This window comes from Malus domestica, chromosome 15 (genome assembly GCF_042453785.1).
Source record: "Malus domestica chromosome 15, GDT2T_hap1".
Lineage (NCBI taxonomy): Eukaryota > Viridiplantae > Streptophyta > Magnoliopsida > Rosales > Rosaceae > Malus > Malus domestica.
Window position 1 is genome coordinate 7,260,517 of NC_091675.1, and position 21,244 is coordinate 7,281,760.

The 21,244-nt window shown below is 43.0% G+C and overlaps 1 protein-coding gene across 3 annotated transcripts in view; it reads left to right on the forward strand.

Annotated features, from left to right (window-relative positions):
- Positions 1–11,045, forward strand: part of LOC103456061 (UPF0481 protein At3g47200-like) — a 79,826-nt gene extending 68,781 nt beyond the window's left edge. For 2 of the 3 annotated variants that reach the window (XM_070813256.1, XM_070813257.1), the window contains one exon: positions 9,336–11,045. In XM_070813256.1, coding sequence (XP_070669357.1) covers positions 9,336–10,766 — 1,431 coding nt within the window. In that variant the 3' untranslated portion in view covers positions 10,767–11,045. Of the gene's footprint in view, positions 1–7,820; positions 7,929–8,364; positions 8,455–9,185 lie in introns of those variants that run through there. The other variant, XM_070813258.1, reaches the window with a different exon arrangement.
- The last annotated feature ends 10,199 nt before the right edge of the window (positions 11,046–21,244 follow it).

A 21,244-nucleotide genomic window follows, 5' to 3' on the forward strand; every position in this document is an offset into this window, starting at 1 on the left:
ACTTTCATATTGACAATCCAACACTCGTCTTTTTTTTTTGCTAAAAGCATTTTTGGCATTATAGTTTATCAAACACTTACCCTTTTTTTTCACAACTGTTTATTCTTATAGCGCAGTAGACGCAGTTTAAAAAAAATCACAGCAATCTCAAACTATCTCTTATCCCATCTCGCAACAATTATCATTGCACAATAAGTGAAAGAATTTTTTCTTAATCTATAGTTGAGCCATTTAAACTTTTCTCTCATTAACATTATCAGTTAGAGAAAGCTAAATTAATCGAGCATAGTAAGTGAGATAAATCTAGCTAACACAATATCGAGACTTTTCCAAATCCACGTTCCGTTAGACTGTCACTACATTATTTGGAGAATTAGTATCAACCACTTATGTTTATAGTTAAGGAATGGGTAGGTAGTTGTAGGAATCACGACATTAAGTTAATATGGTCCATTAAACACGTTTTACAAAAACATATTGAACAAGAAATGCTTATTATATAGCCAGCCTATCATTGTGCTATTGTTAAAAGAAATTTTATAACAAAATAGAAGATCAATGATTGAATGATATCTTGGTTGTTTACATTGAACGAGATGTTTTTGCTTTTATTTATAAGAAGTTTATTATGCGACGTTTTCATCACATGAAAACACTCGCCAGCAACAATTGTAACTTGTTTATATTGATACATTATGAATGACATTAAAGAAATATATAAAGGATTGAATGATAAGCAGAGGATAGGAAATGCTAAAGTATCCTTGCTTATATAGTTGTCTTTGCAAGCCAAATTGAGGTTGCTCGTTTGTCTAGGGCAAAAAGCATAATCTGTTGTGGTCTATTTTTATCTGACAGAAAGACTAGGGCCGGCGGCAGAGAGAGAGAGGAGAGAGATGTGTGTTTGTAGAATTGTAGGGGAATGTATGTATTGTTATCCCTCCTACATTGTGCCTTTATTTATAGTAGTAAAGGGAGAGAAGATATTCCTTCTCCTCCAAGTAATACAAGTTGTAATAGGAAAGGATAACTAGAATTAAATCTTATCTAGGATTTACACAATCATACTTAAACTAGGAATGTTTACAACACTCCCCCTTGAGTGGGTAAATACTCAAGGTAGATTCAGCATCATGCAGAAGTTGAGGAAGTCAACTCATCAGCACTGATTCCAAGGAACAACGCTTATTCTCAATAAGGTAGGAACTTGCATAAGTAGTAAGTCTCACTAAAAAACCCTAAGGCTATGGCAAAAACCCGAGTAGGGACAAAATCCATAGTCTAAGGAAAAATGCGTGAGAAATGCAAAGTCAAAAGAAACGTCTATAGGACGTCATCAGGGATATGACCAGCCCAAGGTGGGTGCCTCGTTAAAACCTAGTTAGGTAGCAAAAACCCAGTGGGAAAAATGCTCCTAATCGTAGGAAAAAAGAGTACATTAAGATCAAGCAAGTATCCAGAAGATACTCCCCCTGAGTTTGACATAATTCCAAAGAGAAATAGCAAAGTTACAACTCAGAAAGTTTACGCATACCAATTCCATGAACAAGCTTCTGAAACGTCGCCTTCGGTAGTGATTTGGTGAAGAGGTCGGCCAGATTGTCTTGTGATCGGATTTGCGTGACTTCAATCTTCTGATGCTCTTGTTGTTGATGTGTAAAGAAGAACTTCGGCGCAATATGCTTGGTGTTGTCTCCTTTGATGTAACCCTTCTTGAGTTGTTCGATGCAAGCTGCGTTGTCTTCAAAAATCGTCGTCGGGGCATTAACGATGGGATGAAGATCACAGGAGCTTCGAATATGGCCCACTACTGCTCTCAACCAAAAGCATTCCCGAGTTGCTTCATGTAAGGCGAGAATTTCAGCATGGTTAGACGAAGTGGCAACTAAGGTCTGTTTAGTTGACCTCCAAGATATTGCGGTGCCTCCAACGATAAAGATATAACCCGTTTGAGAACGCGCCTTGTGCGGATCAGATAAGTATCCAGCGTCGGCATAACCAACAAGGCGAGAATCAACCCGATGAGCATAGGGTGCGGCATCACTCGAGGATTCATAGGGATAGAATAAGCCCAAATCCGTAGTACCCTTAAGGTAACGGAAGATGTCTTTCACGCCAGTCCAATGTCTGCGTGTTGGTGCATTGCTGTATCTTGCCAAAAGATTAACAGCGAAGGAGATGTCGGGTCTAGTGCATTGAGCTAAGTACAATAAAACGCCTATCGCACTTAGATAAGAAACTTCAGGCTCCAAAATCTCTTCATCATCCTCCTTCGGACGGAAGGGATCTTGCTTTGCATCTAGCGTACGAACGACCATAGGAGTACTCGAAGACTTCGCTTTATCCTCATTAAAACGGCGCAACACCTTCTGGTGTAGTTCGATTGATGTACTAAGATTCCATCCGAACAATGCTCTATCTCGAGACCGAGACAGTATCGAGTCTTACCTAGATCTTTCATCTCAAATTCTGACTTCATGTGCGAAGCAGTTCTCGCGAGCTCTTCAGGAGTTCCGATGAGATTCATGTCATCGACATATACTGCAACAATCGCAAATCCGGAATGTGACTTCTTAATGAACACACAAGGGCATAGTTCGTTATTCACATATCCCTGACTAGTCAAATACTTACTTAAACGGTTATACCACATTCTTCCGGATTGTTTCAAACCGTATAGTGAACGCCTCAGCCGAATTGAGAGCGTGTTCGGGGTTTGGAAATATTTGAACCAGCCAATGTAAGTCCTTCGGGAACTTTCATATAAATTTCCGTATCAAGATCCCCATAGAGATACGCGGTTACTACGTCCATCAGCTGCATATCCAGTTTTTCGGAAACTACCAAACTGATAAGGTATCGAAAAGTAATCACATCCATAACGGGTGAGTAAGTTTCGTCATAGTCAATCCCGGGGCATTGTGAGAAACCTTGTGCTACAAGATGAGCTTTGTAACGCATAATTTCATTCTTCTCATTACGCTTCCGAACGAAAACCCACTTGTAGCCAACGGGCTTCACATGTGGAGGGGTAGGGACTACAGGTCCAAACACCTTACGTTTCGCAAGTGAATCAAGTTTGACTTGGATTGCTTGTTTCCAGTTTGACCAATCAGCTCTACGCCACACATCATCTAAGCTAGCATAATAGACCGAAATCTCACGATTCTCGGGATGAGGATTCGTCTCTTCAAGGACGCTTCCATAATCTAGAATTTCCTCATGAGTTGGGTAAAATGAGTAAGCGATAGTCGGATTCACGGTAGGCTCTTCAGGACCTTGTGCAGTGGTTTTCCTCTTCCGGAGGTGTGAATCCTTTGAACCAAGGGGTCTGCCACGCTTTTGTGTTGAGCAGATGATTGGCTAGCTGCTAATGTACGTGGATCACCAGAATTGATGTCCCGGGCTTCCAGGAGGGTAGTCCGTCGTACATTTGGTACATCCATCTTTGCAGGCGTATTCGCAGCTGGAATATGTGATTTTGTCACGCGCGCTAGATCGGTGAAAGCATCTGGCATGCTCTGAGCTATGCCCAGGAGATCTAATATGCGCTGCACTTCAGCTTCAGACTGAGCGGTGCGGGGATCTAAATGAGACAAAGTGGGAGTCGTCCACGATAATTCGCGTCGTTCATTAGGAACGTTGACGTTCTTATCTCCCCCTAACGACGGGAAGACAGTCTCATAGAAGTGACAATCCGCGAAACGAGCGGTAAACAGATCGCCTGTCAAAGGTTCGAAGTAACGAATAATCGAAGGAGAATCATATCCGACATAGATTCCCATCCTTCGCTGAGGCCCCATTTTTGTACGTAAGGGCGGCGAGATCGGCACATAGACCGCACAACCAAAAACGCGCAGATGCGATATGTCGGGTTCGCATCCAGTGACCAACTGAAGGGCACTAAATGGTTGTGTCGCAACAGGTTTCAGGCGGACCAACTTTGCTGCGTGCAATATTGCATGGCCCCAAGCAGCGATCGGGAGCTTGGTACGTATGACCAACGATCGAGCAATCATTTGTAAACGCTTAATGAAAGCCTCTTCCAGGCCGTTCTAGGTGTGAACATGGGGTACAGGATGTTCAACTTCAACCCCAACCGACATGCAATAGTCATCAAAAGTTTTAGATGTGAATTCTCCAGCATTATCCAATCGAATAGATTTGATCGGATAATCAGGGTGGTGAGCCTTGAGCTTGATAACTTGAGCCAACAGTTTGGAGAATGCAGCGTTCCTTGTGGACAACAAGCACACGTGTGACCAACGTGTAGAAGCGTCAACCAAAACCATAAAATATCTAAATGGTCCGCAGGGAGGTTGAATCGGTCCACAAATGTCCCCCTGAATCCGTTATAGAAAAATTGGAGGATTCGAACGAATCTTGTCATAAGAAGGCTTAGTAATAAGTTTTCCCATAGAACATGTTTGACATGCAATTTCATGGATCGAACCTAAGCTTCGAGTTAGTGGATGTCCGTGTGAAGTTTTGAGGATACGACGCATCGCTATTCGTCCAAGATGTCCCAAACGATCATGCCAAAGTGTAATTTCGTGCGCGGTCCCTGTGGTAGGGCCGGCCACATAGTGGCATTCTATGGGGCGTATGGTCGTAGTATACAGACCACTCGGGTTACGCTCCATCTTCTCTAGAATACGCTTCTGGCCATATTCGTAGGAAGTTACGCACAGAAATTCAACTCCGTTTTCTACGTGGGTTTCAGCGTGGTAATTGTTATCTCTAATGTCCTTGAAACTTAGTAACGTTCTTCCGGAACGTGGAGAATAGAGTGCCTCAGCAATGGTCAAGATTGTACCATTGGACAACATTATACGTGCCTTACCGTATCCTTCGATCAGGTTGGATGGGCCTGAGAGGGTTGTCAAAGGTGCATTCTTAGGTACGAAGTTAGTGAAATAGATGCGTTCACGCAAAACAGTATGAGTGGTTGCACTATCTGCCAGACAACTAACTTTCCCACTAGTCATACCTAGAATGAAAAATTAATTTGAATCGGTCACATGCATAAAAGTTTATAAAAACAAGTATCAATTCAAAATAATTTCATTTATTCAAGGATTAAAAACTTAATATCCAAAATAAATCGCCAAATCATAATCCAAAACATAAAGGAAAATTGTTCAAAATCAACCAAAAAACAAGGTGGGGTTCGGCCACTAGGTGGAATTTGGCCCCAATTGTATTATTTCAACTGAAAAATAAGTCTATGTCTAAGATTCTAATCTTCCATAGGAGTGGTATCCTCCTGAAAGTCAGAAACCTCCATCTTTGTAGTCTCCGGTTCATCCACTTGCAGGAAGTTTGATTCAAACTTCGTACGACGAGAATGATATGCATCCACAACCTTCTTGGGAGCACGGCAAATACGGGACCAATGGTCCTTGGAACCACAACGATAGCACATATCGTCATTCATTGTGGCAGGTGCTTTGCCCTTATTCTTGAAGTTCGGGGCCTTGGGAGCGAGGTTTGGGCGCTGCTGGGCTTTGTTTCCTCCCTTGGATGGGCCTTGGCTCTGTTGACCTTGGTGGGATGGCTTATGGCCGCCCTTACCACGCCTCTTTTGGCGTTTTGGGTGCTGATTAGTGCTATAATGTGCTTCAGGCACAGCAGTAGCCCCAATAGGTCGAGCTTGATGATTCTTCATCAACAGCTGGTTCCGCTTTTCAGCAAGAAGTAAAACAGAGATCAAATCCGAGAACTTGGTGAACTTCTGAGCTCTATATTGTTGCTGCAGGACAATATTAGAAGCAGAGAAGGTCGAGTAGGTCTTCTCCAGGAGATCCTCTTTAGTCAAAGTTTCATTGCAAAACTTGAGAAGTGATCGGATTCAACAAACTTCATAATTATATTCATTCACAGACTTAAAGTCTTGGAAGCGTAAGTGCTGCCAGTCGTGTCTTGCTTCAGGCAAGAATATGTCCTTTTGGTGATCGAAACGATCAGCCAAAGCGACCCATAATGCACGTGGATCCTCCTCAGCAAGGTACTCAGTTTGCAGAGTGTCATGGATATGTCTTCTGATGAAGATCATAGCAGTGGCTTTTTCAGCTTCGCCAACAGGTTTATCTGTTGCTTCTTCAATAGCAGGACGCAAGTTCTTTGCAGTGAGGTGGAGCTTCACATCTTGAACCCACTTGAGGTAGTTCCTTCCAGAAACCTCCAAAGCGGTGAAGTCGAGTTTGTTCAAATTTGACATGTTCCTATCACAAAATGGATGAACAAGATGTGGTTAGTGTAATGGAGAAAAATCAATCCATTCACATAGGAGTAGAACATACAGGTTCTAATAGACATGTATTGGTTTAATTTTGCATGAAAAACTTCGGGTTTTCATAGGTGATATATTTAAGTGAAAACTTCAGGTTTTCAAACAAGGCATGTTTAGAAGAAACTTCGGGTTTCAAAGTAATTATGAACTTCAGGTTCATATATTCCTGCAGGCAAACACAAATATATATGCAAACAAATATGCAAAGAATATATGCAGAAATATTGTATAATGATAAGTGAATTAATTTATTTATTTATTTATTTTCAATTCAATTATATTATATGCATGTATAATTTTAATGAATCACATATTTACATTGATGCATATGCAAATAATAGTTTCAATGCATGTACATATGTAAGATTCAATTCATGGCAAATATCAAATTCACATAATTGTAACAATTTTGGTTATGAAGCATATACAATTTATGTAGAATCTAAAATACGTTAAACGTAAAGTTGGGTCATGCATCATGGTGAATGTTCATGCTCATGCTATCAGGGCTTGCAAAATATCGAGTTAAAAACCGTTGTTTGGAAAGAACCTGATTGCGTGATAATATAGATGAACTGGTTTGATGCAGAAAAAATCTCCAACGTCAGATTCCTAAGCGCAGCGGTAGGAGCGTGCTGATAACGTGTTGTGGTCTATGTTTATCTGACAGAAAGACTAGGGCCGGCGGCAGAGAGAGAGAGGAGAGAGATGTGTGTTTGTAGAATTGTAGGGGAATGTATGTGTTGTTATCCCTCCTACATTGTGCCTTTATTTATAGTAGTAAAGGGAGAGAAGATATTCCTTCTCCTCCAAGTAATACAAGTTGTAATAGGAAAGGATAACTAGAATTAAATCTTATCTAGGATTTACACAATCATACTTAAACTAGGAATGTTTACAACATAATCATCTTTATCTATGCTTCTAAAAAAAACCTTTTTTTTAGGAGGTAGGTGAACAATTTCAATTAATGAAACTTTCATATTGACAATCCAATCCCTTTTTCTTTGTTTTTTTTTTTTTTTGCTAAAAGCAATTTTGGCACTATTGTTTTCTAAACACTTACCTCTCTTTTTTTTCACAGCTGTTTATTCTTATAGCACAGCATAAGCAGTTTAAAAAAAAAACCACAGCAATTTCAAACTGTCTCTTAGCCCATCTCGCAACAATTATCATTACGTAATAAGTGAAAGAATTTTTTTCTTAATCTATAGTTGGAGTCATTTAAATTTTTCTCTCATGAACATTATTAGTTACGAGAAAGCTAAATTAATCGAGCATGGTAAGTGAGACAAATCTAGCTAACACAATATTGAGACTTTTCCAAATCCACATTCCGTCGGACTGTCACTACATTAATTGGAGAATTAGTATCAGCCACTCATGTTTATAGTTAAGGAAAGGGTAGGTAGCTATATGAATCACGACATTAATTTAATACGGCCCATTAAACACGTTCTGCAAAAACATATTGAAGAAGAAATGCTTATATATAGCCAGCCTATCATTGTGCTATTGTTAAAAGAAAATTTAATTTTCAATTACCAAAGGAGCAATATGTATTGAGTTTTCTTAGTCATCTACGAGAGGCAAATTGATCGTACAAACTTGCTTGTTTTCTTGTATACAAAGCAGTGTATTCACTTCGTTCTCTTTTTTTTTTCTTTTTTTTTTTCAATGAGAAGTATTGTTATTGACATTTTAAAAAATTATCACACTCATTCTCAAAAGTATAATTTTCACTTCAAACCGTGTTAGACGACATTATTAGTACCAATAACAACTCACTTTTCAATTTATAATCTTTCTTTTTATTTTCCTGTCATCTAGCTTGTTTCTTCTCCATTGCGATGTTTGCACATATCCATTGTTTTGAAGCATTTAGTTTCATACTTACCTGTCAAGGGAATGCTGCAGCTTTCTTCTTAATATCTTTTAGTTGTATATGCATATGCTTCGGTTTTGTAAGTGTCCACTATTAAGTACAATCATGCACTGATATTGTGTTCAATTAACCACTTCGGCGTAATGTATGAATGGTGTCAAACTTATGGTGTGATTGTTTGTTGCAGGCTTCGGGCCTTGTGGAGGAGCCAATGAATTTGTGAAAAATAGTGACGCCAGCCGAAAGTGAGGCTGAAATTGAAAGTGAAGATATTCGTGTAAGTGATTCTCATCTCCTAGACGGTAAAATACAGAGTTTTGTCAGACTGACTATATTATTGGAGAAGTAGCATCAACCACTTATGTTTATAGTTAAGGAAAGGTGAGGGTGGGTGGCTACATGAGTCATAACATTAATTTAATTTGGCCAATTAAACACCTTCAGTAAAAACATATTGAAGAAGAAATGGTTTTGTTAAAAGAAATTTTTTTTTTCACATACCAGAGGAGAGCAAGTAATAAGTATTGAGATATCTTAGATATGTACAAGAGCCAAATTAACCGTATAAACTTACTTGTTTTCCTGTATACAAAGCAAATGCTAATTCACTTCATTTTTTCCCCATTTTCGATGAGAAGTCCTATTATTGACACTTTAAAAAATGGGTGTGCTATGCACACACCTCTTTTTACTTATCACATCCTCTTAATTGCCGACCGTTGGATCGAATAAATTGAAGAAAATTAAATGATAGAAATCAATAAGGGTGTGTGGATATCACATCCCTTAAAAAGTGATCACGCACTCACTCTCATAAGATTTTGAGTTCGTTCTCTTTCCTACTTTTCCATGGCTCGTCAGGGTTCATATGAATACTTAGTAGCAACACTCCACAAGAACTCCGAAGGCATCTAGCAGGCTTTTTTTTTTTTTTAATGTTTCTTACAAAGTTTTGCTCGAAGTATCTTAGTTGAATGTGTGCCTAATGAAATATTTGAATCAATGCAGTTAAGGATCTCAGACGGTGAAATGAAACAAATCACTGAAGCTCCACATGACATAGAAAACCAAAAGGATCCATTCCTCGAGGAGTTGTATAACTTGTCTGACCTGTCCCCTGAGCGGTGTATCTATAGAGTTCCTGAGCGACTACGGCAGGTAAATGAGAAAGCATATACACCTCAAGTAGTCTCTATAGGCCCACTTCACCATGGCAATGGACACTTAAAAGCCATGGAAGAGCACAAAAAAAGGTACCTGCGAGATTTTCTAAGTCGACCCGGGGTACGCTTCTGCGATTGTATACAAATGATAAAGAACCAAGAGAAAGAGTTGCGAGGTTTTTATGCAGAATCCATTGAGTTTTTCAGTGATGAATTTGTAAGAATCGTTTTAGTGGATGCCGCCTTCGTCATTGAGTTGTTATTGAGGTACTATCACAAATACGGTCCAGATGAAGATTACTCTCAAGGTGAAGATTACATATTTAACAACCCTTGGCTGCTGTGGGATGTGCAAGATGAAGATTACATATTTAACAACCCTTGGATGCTGTGGGATGTGCTTCCGGACTTGCGGTTGCTTGAAAATCAACTGCCATTCTTCATTCTTCAGGATCTTTTCAACAAACTTTCTTTTTCAAGTCAGCTTCCTTCGTTACTTAAAATTTCCTCCCTTTTTTTTGAAAGAGGATTCATTGGCTGGGAAAAAGAAGAGAATTTTGTCACAAGACTAGAGAATTTTGTCGCAAGACTTTCTTCTGGAAAAGTACAACATTTTGTTGATCTGATAAGAATTCTATACCGACCGTTGGACCAAGAAAAAAAACCCAAAACCACATCCACATCCAAAACCACAGCCACGCCCAAACCCAACTACACACCCACACCCAACTTGACAGCCACTCCCAAACCCAACTACACAGCCACACCCATACCCAGTAAAGCCACAGCAGCACCCATACCCTTGAAAGCCACACCCAAACCCAGAAAAGCCACACCCAAACCCACAGCCACACCCAAACCCAGAAAAGCCACACCCAACTACACAGCCACACCCAACGTGACAGAGCTACACCAGGCTGGAGTCAAGTTTAAGCCAGGAGAAGGCAGCAGCTTATTTGACATAAAATTCTCGCGTGGGATCCTCGAAATTCCGAAGTTAACAATGGAAGATTCCACAGATCTGACACTCAGAAATCTCCTTGCTTTTGAACAATGCGATCCCAGAGAGGAGTATTGCCTAGCTAATTATGTTTTCCTTATGATGCATCTCGCGAGAACCCAAGAGGATGTGCAATTGCTGGTTGACAAGGGAATTATTGAAAATTGGCTAGGTGATACCCAGAAGATATCTACTTTGCTTCATGACCTTGGCACCGGGATGATGGTTGACCACCGCTATTATGAGACTCTTTGTAAAGATCTGATAGAATTCCGCAGAAAGCGCTGGCGCGGATGGATGGTAATTTTGAAACAGAAATATTTTAACACGCCTTGGTCCACTATTTCTGTTGCTGCGGCTGTTATTCTACTCTTACTCACTCTCATACAAACAGCGTGCTCATATAAATCTGTCCCGCTCTTATAAATCTGTCCTTTAAGCATCAACGACCGCAAGTGTCTCCTTCTCCGGAGGATCCGCAAGTCTCTCGATCCCTCGCCGTATCCTTGGAAGTCTAGCCCAGTCTTTGAGATCGTACAGAGTTTTCATTTCAATCTTAGGTTTCCTTCAAGTGAGTGTAATAAAATGTTCCAACGAAATAAAGTATTGAAGGGTGTGATTTTATATTTGATAGGGAAGCAGTGTCTACTTGTAATGGCTTTTACTGAAAATGTGTGTTGTGAATAAAGGGAAGTGATTTCTGCAGACCCTTTTATCCTCTTTTTTCCTTTGCACTTCTATATGTTATGGCCTCATATGCAACCAATTGTGCGGAAAAAACTTTCCTAAATTAATGTCGTATCGTACCAATTTAATGTTCATGGACCTATGCTTATGTCTTTGTATGTTTGAAGAAAAAGAAGAGTAATTGTATCATGTTTGTTGTTTTTTTGCCACACCAAGTGAACATTTCCATTAAAATGTTGCTTTAAGCATCACTCGCAAGGATATGGAATTGCTTGTTAAAAAATGCAATTGTTGAAACTCAAAGCTTGACAGGGACGAGGTTAACAAACCTTATTAATCCGAGGAAGTAACTGTTCCGAATAAATCTCTTTACTGATCTTAGTAAGGACATCAATGCATAACGCAGAAGTGGAAGGCAATGTTGAAACAATCTCTTTCGATCTCCATGCTCTCTACTTTTTATTCTTGTGGTTGCTGCAGTCATCGTGATCACTTCCCTTCAAACAGTGTGTCTAATCTCTTTTTTAGCATCATCTGTTATCATTAAAGATTGGTTCTAAAAATATTATTAAATCTTTAAATAATTGAATTTAAGATCTCTCATTTACGATTGAAGATTAATACCTAGTACTAAGCAAGATATGGTTATAATTATTTTAAAAAAAATATATTAACCTAAATAACCTTTAATATAAAGGCAAATATATGATATAAATTCCTCAATGAAAAGACAATATATATGACTTTTATTTTTCTCAAATTTGAAGATAAACGTGACATTGAAGATGAAAAACAAAGAAATCCTTTGGTGTTGTGCTCAAAATAGTAGAAGAATATTATAAAAACTACCGTCAATTTCTGAAAAAGCGTAATTGAAGTATCTTTTGCCGCTAAAGTCAAGGTAGAATATAGCATTTTTGTTGCAAGACTTCATTAAACTAGTTGATTCGTACATACAATTTTTTTACCACTGGGCCATATTAACGAAAAGGTGGTGCTGGTAATTCTTTAGCTAAATTAGAGGACGACTTTTATATTTAACGAGTGGAATTCAAAAGGAATTCTGATGGCATGCTTGAAATAGCAATAGGATATTATAAAAAGTTTCATTGTTAGTGATGAGTCGATATTGCATTATATATTTTACTCTAATCTTAGTTATAATTTATTGGTTATTTGTGACAAATTTGATACTTTAAACTATATTTTTAATATAGGACATTTCACTTCTTCTTGAGTAAAAAGTGATCAAACGGACAGATTTTCGAGTAATTCCAATTGGATGAGTCTCTCAACTTGTTCGCATCAAAATTCCAGATTTTAATAGCAATTAGTTTTCGAATGCGTAAATTAAAATGTTTTTTGTTGCAAAAAATCAAGGTAGAAATATGTTTTTTCTTGTAAGACGTTCAATCTATTGAGTCATTGTTTGGGCCCAAAATAACAGTTTGGGCCGAGGGAGGAATCACTTTCGGCCCGGGAAGCTGTACGGCGAGAGGGTCATGGGGCGTTCAGCTCATGGGCTTCCAAGCCTAGGTCGGTTAAATCAGAGTGCAAGTCGAGTCCTAATACAATAGGGACCCTCGACGAGATCAGTAAAACTAGAAGGCGAATCCGGCTCAGTTAAGGACTAGATTCGTAGTCCTAGCAGAGATAGGACTGATCGAGGTAATGTTAATCCGGAGAGGGAAACCTAGTTCGAATAGGATTGGAACTCGGGCTCGGTGTTCTGCTACTATAAATACAAGACATTCAGCAATGGAAAAGCCCACAAAAATCAACACAAAATTGCCCTGCGCAAACTCTCACAACTTGAGATTTTTTTTCTTTTCCTTTTTCGCTGACACATCTTCCGTTGGCATCAACAGCACTGTGGAAGCAACCGGTGATATCTTAAGTCGGCATAGATAGCTCTGTCACCGTAGAGTCGGTCGGTCTCGCAGTATCTTCCGTTGGCATCAACAGCACTGCGGCGAGAACGGTCGATTACCTATCCAAGTCTCGGTCGAGAAGGGTTTTCGAATCCTTGTTGGTCGAGGTCATCTCATTAGCCTTCTCGGCGAGGTGAGGTGTCACAGTTATTACATTCGGCACCTTGCAAGCCGAATTCGGTTCGTGAACTTTGTAAGACATAGCAGCCTTGTCTTCAGGCTCGAGAGCCCAAGAGGCCGAGACGTGTTCCTTTCTCGGCCGCAATCGCAAGACGCAGAAGTCAGTAGCGCGACCCAACGCAACATCATCAAATTTACTCCTCGGCTGAGCCTCGGCCGACGAGTTGGCACGCCCCGCAATCACCGAAGGACGTAGTTAGCTTAGAATATACTCGGCATGCGCGCCACGTAGGCTTTGTAATTTCTAGGGTCAACATTTTGGCACGCCCGGTGGGACCCAATGCTAAACTACGAAGTTCATGCCAATTGAAACACGATCGGTAAAAAAGAAAACCACTATGGGAAAGTCGACAGCCGATTTACCGAGTCAGAGCATAGGACAGAGTGTGCCACAGGTGCAGAATCCCCTTAGCGTTGGTACACCTGAGTCCACAAGCGCGACTCGCCGAGAGAGAGAAGTTAATATCGGCAGTCAACTCCGCGGTCCAGAAATCCCTAACAGGAACACCTACATTCTCACTGAAGGGATAGTAGAAGAGTGTGACGAGGATGGTGGTGAAGGATCTGACCCACCAACAAGGTTGTTTCTTCGAAAGCGACTGGACGAGCAGTCTCGGTCAGTCGAGCAGACGTTTAGCCGAGGCATTGACAAGCTGCATGACGCAATACTTAGTTCCAATGATCGACAAACCAGGCTGCTCGAAATGCTGGTTAGTCAAGTTGGTGGCAGCAGGCCTTTCGATCTTCGCCAACCTTGTTTACCAGGAAATAACCTGGTACCGATTGTACCGGCCGAGCCTATTCCTGCCCCGCTCAAACCAATTAATTTGGAGAAAGGAGGAGGGTCGAATAGTAGGTCGGACGGGACCGACCAGAGGGTCGAAGCAACACCTGTTGATATGACTGAAGTTCAGCGGATGATCGACTCGGCCATGAAGAAAGCGCCGAAGTTTCCCAAGTTTATCCATCCGTACCCAACTTACGTGGAGACGTTTGGATACCCGAAGGGTTTCAAGATCCCAGATTTTAGTCTTTTTGCTGGTGAATCGTCCCTGTCTTCGTTGGAGCACGTGGCTCGGTTCACCGCGCAATGCGGAGATGTTAATAGTGATTTCCACAAGTTACGGCTGTTCAATTTTTCATTGACCGGCTCGGCGTTTGCCTGGTACATCAATCTCCCGCCTAATTCCGCCCAAAACTGGGAGGAGTTGGTCGAGAAGTTCCACGAGCAGTTTTATTGGCCGGGGATGAAGATGTCAGTCTCTTCGTTAGCACGGATGGCTCAAGCATCTGATGAGTCACCAATGGATTATCTTACCAGGTTCAAATCGGCTAGGAATTGGTGTCGAGTGCCCTTACCCGAAGTCGAATTTGTCAGGCTTGCTTTGAATGGCCTTGACGTCGAATACAAAAAGAAATTCTTGGGGGCAAATTTTCGGGATATGTACGAATTGGCCCAACATGTCGAGCAGTATGATTATTTGCTCCGCGAGGAAAAGACTTCGAAGACTCCAACTCGGGGAACGATTTACAAGAACCCTACTGTCAATTATGCATCAACCGATGATGAATGTGTTAGTGTGGATGCGGCTGAGATAGTAATAGATAAGCCATACATTTGCAAGGCATTGACTCAGGTTGATTCTAGAGAAGCCAAAAGTCGCTCGGCCACTGAAGGAACATCGAAACCGTCAAAGGTTTATACTTTTGATATCACCAAGGCTGACGCAATTTTTGACCAACTGTTATCAGCAAGAATCATTAAGCTTCGGCCCGGTCATAACATTCCTAAGGCCGAAGAGCTTAAAGGAAAGGTGTATTGCAAATACCACAATTCGAGCAAACACGCGACAAACAATTGCGTCGTATTTCGTGATAACGTCCAAAGCTGGATTGATAATGGCAAACTAAAGTTCCCCGAGAAGAGGATGAGTGTTGATACTGATCTGTTCCCCACGGCGACAGTAAATATGGTCGACGCGTACCTACCCAAGGACAAAGGGAAAGGCAAGGCTGAAGTGGTTGAGACACAACGCCCGCGGAATCAGAATGTTCGGCCACGGTTCATGGCCGATTCGCGTTCAAATAAACCATATGCGGCCTTAACGGGGCCCGCTATTGTCAAATCTATGACGGAGTGTAGCGCCGATGAAGATAGTGGGACGGCGGTTCTGTGCAGGAAATGTAAAGCAAAGGTCGACAATGAACCAGAGGAGAAGCCTTCTTCGCAACCCATGGCCGTAACTCGGCAGAAGATAGCCAATGAAAACCAACATCATGGGGTTTTTGGGAGGCTCGGTCCTAAAGCACGGATGGAAGAAACACCCCCGGTCAGGCGGCGCCTCGATTTTGATGCTTCATTTTATGACGATGATTACTATAAGCGTAATTCTAGCGGTTCACGATCATCGCGGAGTCAAAAGACCTTCAAGCCTCCCGAGCCTAGAGATCAACGTTGGTATACATACCATTCTTCGAGGGGCGTTTACACCGCGTTGTCCAAATCTCAGAAACGCCGGCATCAACGGATAGATTGCATGGCTCGACGACAAGTAGCCCAAGAAGCTTCGGCCCCTAAGTGGCGGCCGAATGATACAGTTGCCACTGATGAGGAGCGACCACCTCCAGCAATTATGACAGAGTTGGCTCAAGGGAAACGGTTGGTCGATCAAGATGTCGAGACCATGTTTGAAGCAGCTGATAAACGGATCAAACTTCTCATTCGACCAGGGGAAATGAAGGCACGTCTTGAACATTTCAGGCAAGAGGCCGAAAGCAAATTGTCCCCGCTAGCTATGAAAGAGCCTTTGGTCAAAATTAGACGGAATTTGCATCCCCCGTTCCTTGGGGAGTCTTTAGAGTATATGCGAGAATTTCATAAGAGTCATTCGGCCAACGATCTGTATGGTTTGCCGAAGGCATGCCAGGACACCATTGATCTGATCCTGACTTGTCCGGATGCCGAGCGGATCATCCAGAAGACCTCAGACCCCGGATTGAAAGCAAGGTTCCAGCATATACGAGAAGCTCGTGTTTTTGGGTTTGAAGTCGACCCGTACATCGATATCAATGCAGCCGACCTTCCTTTCTCGCTGAAGGACCTTCAGTATTTACGGTATCACTTTGAAGTATTTTCGGCGGTTTCTCTCTTCGGCCTTACGACCGATGAAATCGCACGTATTGCCCGTCTGGATGCTTATCTTGACACTAGGGATGCTCGGCTACACTACCAGTAGCAGGTTCAGGTTTTGACCCCAAGTTCATTGTCAATCTCGACCTTACCTGAGACGGTCACGCAGAACCAACAAGTGGCCGAAGCGGCTCCGCCGAGTGACATTATTGAAGAAGGGACGGAAGAATCTCATTGTCCGACTCTGACGATAACTGAATACGTAGTCGCTGACCAACCGAACGAGGAAGGCCTTGACCAGTTGGGCCCGTCAGTCTTGGATAATATGGAAATCAGTATGGTTCATGTGTTACCTGCTGATTTTCAATCAAGCACGGCTCAACCAAATTTCCTCGATGGAGATGTGGTTGCTGAGGAACCCGGCCATGTGGATTTTGTATCAATTGCTGAAGGCGAGCCAACAACAAAAGATGATAGTCTAAAGGCTGCTTTGGCCGAATTGTTCCCTCGTTTATCATCCGCCAAGCTTCACCATTTAAAGCCATTGTATGTAACGGCACACATCGAGGGATATCCGGTTTCTAAAGTTTTTGTCGATTGTGGAGCTACTGTCAATATCATGCCCCTGAACATCATGAAGGTCTTGCGCCGTTCAAATGATGAACTTATTCCGTCAGGGATCACAATGAGCAGTTTTGTCGGTGACAAGTCCCACACCAAATGTGTGCTTCCGTTAACTGTGAATATTGCCGGTCGCACCCATATGACCGCCTTTTTCGTGCTTGATTCCAAAACCGAGTCTAATGCACTGCTCGGCCGAGATTGGATTCATCAAACCAGCTGTATTCCTTCCTCATTGTACCAAGTGCTTGTCTTTTGGGACGGCAAATCGGTCACTGTTCATCCGGCCGATAGCCAGCCCTTCGAAGCCAACATGATTCAAGCACGGTATTATGATGATCACGTCGGCTATATTACGTTGCAAGGCTTCAATGAAGAGGGACGGCCGACTCGGATTTCCGTTCAGAAAGCTATCGAGGTTGGCGCCGAGACTGTCCAGCAGGATTCGGCGAGACTCGGATTAGCTAACTTTCTCCCCGAAACCGATGTTTGACGCCGATCGGGAAGCACGTAGGGCCGCGGTTTCATCTACTATGGAACGACTGCTGGCCCATTGGTATACGATATCTAAACAACCAAATTCGGGCGTCAACCTCGTCGAGTTCCTTGCTGAGGGAGATAATGGGCCTGTATTATCTTTTGATAAAATTCAAGCCGCCTCGGCCGAGCTCGAAGATCATCGGCCTCTTGTTAAGGACCCTTTGGAAGAGATTAATGTTGGGACGGCCGATGACCCACGACTTTTGTTTATTAGTGCGTTACTTCCTCAACAAATGAAGGACGAGTTGCGGGCCTTGCTTACGGAATTCAAAGATTGTTTTGCTTGGAGTTATCATGAAATGCCCGGCTTAGATCGTGCTTTGGTCGAGCATGAATTACGTATTAAGCCCGGATTCAAGCCTTTCCGTCAGCCACCTCGTCGATTCTCGACCGAAGTACAACTCAGTGTCAAGGACGAACTAGTTCGGCTTTTGAAAGCCGGGTTCATTTGGACAGCTCGATATGTCGAATGGTTGGCGAATATTGTTCCTGTATTAAAGAAAAGTGGTGCACTGCGCATCTGCACCGATTTTCGAAATCTGAATCTGGCAACGCCCAAAGATGAGTATACAATGCCGATTTCAGATCTGTTAATCGATGTCGCGGCGAATCATGCGATCTTATCCTTTATGGATGGACATGCCGGATACAACCAAATATTTATTGCCGAAGCCGATGTGCACAAAACTGCTTTCCGTTGCCCGGGGGCACTCGGCACTTACGAATGGGTTGTCATGCCATTCGGCCTCAAGAATGCCGGCGCCACGTACCAACGGGCGATGAACACCATCTTCCATGATTTAATTGGCACCATCGTCGAAGTTTATATCGACGATGTTGTCGTCAAATCTAAACGCCGACAGACACATCTGGACGATCTCCGACAGGCTTTCCTCCGTATGCGTCAGCACAACCTCAAGATGAATCCTGCCAAGTGTGCCTTCGGTGTATCTGCCGGGAATTTTCTTGGTTTCCTCGTACACCATCGTGGGATTGAAGTCGATGAGAATAAGGCATGCGCAATCATCACCGCCTCACCCCCAACAACGAAGAAACAATTACAGTCCTTACTCGGCCAGATCAATTTTTTACGCCGATTTATTGCTAATTCGGCAGGTAAAATGAAAGCATTTTCCACACTTTTGAAGCTCAAGGACTCAGATAAGTTCATGTGGAATGAGGAGCACCAGGCGGCGTTCACGCAGATCAAGGTTTCCCTTACAAACCCATATGTCCTGGTCCCTCCTCAGCGCGGTAAGCCTCTCAAGCTGTACATTTCGGCGGCCGACGAGTCCATCGGTTGCCTCCTCGCGCAAGACAACGATGCCGGACGAGAACAGGCTATCTTCTACCTCAGCCGTAATCTGAGTCCTCCGGAGATCAATTATTCCGCCGTTGAGAAGCTCTGTCTCGCCGTGTTCTTCGCTGCATCCAAGCTTCGGCATTACATGCTCCCGTCGGTCACCCAAGTCATTACCCAGACCGACGTTATCTGGTACATGCTTACCCGGCCAATTGTGAAGGGCCGAATTGGGAAATGGACGATGGCGTTGTCTGAGTTTAGTTTGCAATACGTGCCGCAAAAAGCTGTGAAAGGACAGGCGTTGGCCGATTTCCTTGCCCAGCACCCTTCGCCTTACGATTTCGGGGGTGCTGATGTCGAGATTGGCATGGTGGTGACCCGCGATAACTATTGGACGATGTATTTCGATGGTTCCAGTACTTCGTCCTCGGCCGGCGTAGGCATCGTCATTCAATCTCATCACAACGATCGTTGGTATTTTTCGCTCAAATTGGATTTCGAATGCACCAATAATCAGGCCGAATACGAGGCTTTAGTCATTGGTCTAGGCCTCCTTCTTGACCTACATGCCACTCGTGTCCTCGTCCTCGGGGATTCTGAACTAGTGATTAACCAAATTAATGGGTCTTTTCGCTGCATGAGTTGTACTCTGGCGCCTTACCACATGGTCGCCAGCTATTTGGCCGAGTCCTTTGACGGTATTACATTCGAGCATGTTTCTCGGGTTCATAATACCGACGCAGACGAGTTGGCTCAAATCGCCTCCGGTGCACAACTCCTGGGGGGCAAGCTAGGCCGGGAGATACCAATATTACAACAATTATACCCGGCCTTGGTTGATCAGCAAATCCTCCGTCGAGACAATGTGATACGCACCAGGGTCATGTCCTTGCCTTCATTGTTAGATCGGCAGGACTCTATAGAAATTTGCGCGGCCGAGGCAGTACCAGATGATTGGAGAAAGCCCATTATGCAGTACCTTGACAATCCTAACGGAAAACATAGTCGCAGGACACGGGCTCACGCCACGAACTATGTCACGTACCAGAACGAGTTGTACCGAAAGGGCGAAGATGGTTTGTTATTGCTATGCCTTGGCCCCCAAGAGAGTGCTCGAGCGATCGCAGAGGTTCATGAAGGGGTATGCGGAGCTCACCAGTCTGGACGGAAAATGCGATGGCTACTCCGACGACACGGTTATTTTTGGCGGAGAATACTGAAAGATTGTATCGAGTTTGCACGAGGATGCGTGCAGTGCCAAATCCATGGGCCTATACAAAGGGTCCCGGCCGAATCGCTACATTTGGTCATTAAGCCGTGGCCGTTTAGAGGATGGGCCATGGACGTAATCGGTAAAATCACGCCGACTTCTGGAGCTGCTAAGCATGCATGGATAATAGTCGCAACTGATTACTTTACTAAGTGGGTCGAAGCAAAATCATATGCCGAGTTAACATCTAAAGAAGTTTGCGATTTTGTGGAGGAACACATTGTGACCCGGTTCGGTGTGCCAGAAACGATCATAACCGACAATGGAACAATCTTCACAACCGAAAGGTTTAAGGAATACACGGCCAATTTGAAAATTCGGCTGGAACAGTCCACACCGTATTATCCACAGGCGAATGGGCAGGTCGAGGCAAGTAATAAAGTGTTGATTGGCATCCTCGAAAAAATAATAAAAGAAATGCCTGGTGTGTGGCATTTGAAGTTGAACGAGGCATTATGGGCATACCGAACGTCGCCCCGATCGGCGACTGCAACAACCCCATACGCATTGACTTATGGACACGATGCGGTGCTACCAGTCGAGTTGAGCATAAATTCGTTGCGATTAATTGAACAAAGTAGTTTGTTTAGCGCCGAATATAATCAGTCCATGAGACAGGAACTAGAAGATTTGGAAGAGGCGCGACTTGACGCTTATAACTTACTGGTGGCATAAAAACAGATTGTCGAGCGAGCCTATAATCAAAAGGTATGACAGAAAACGTTCGGCGAGGGTGAATTGGTGTGGCAAACGGTGTTGCCCGTAGGAATAAAAGATCCTAGGTTCGGCAAGTGGTCGCCGAATTGGGAAGGGCCGTTCATTGTGCATAAGGTATACGGCAAAGGGGCGTATCATCTTAAAGACCGGACTGGAGTAGTTCACAAATTACCGATTAATGGGAAGTTCTTGAAGAAATACTATCCGGTCACATGGGAAATGCGTGAATAAAAATTTTGTTGTAGAAAAAATCATTCCATTAAAATTGATAGGTATTACAAAAATGAGTAGGTCGAATACATTCAAGGAGACGAGGGAAGAAGAGTGCTGAGCAGAGCTTTCAACTCCAACCACCGCACGTCGGCCATGATGACTTCGGCTTGCCGATTCTTTTTGTCCAGCCTCAGGCGCTCGACCCGTTTTTTGGCCGCCGCATACTCAGTTAGGCGATCCTTCCCGCCTGACTCGAAGTCCCTCGCAAGCTCAGAAGCAATGACCGACCGGCGTTTTGCTAGTTCGGCCATC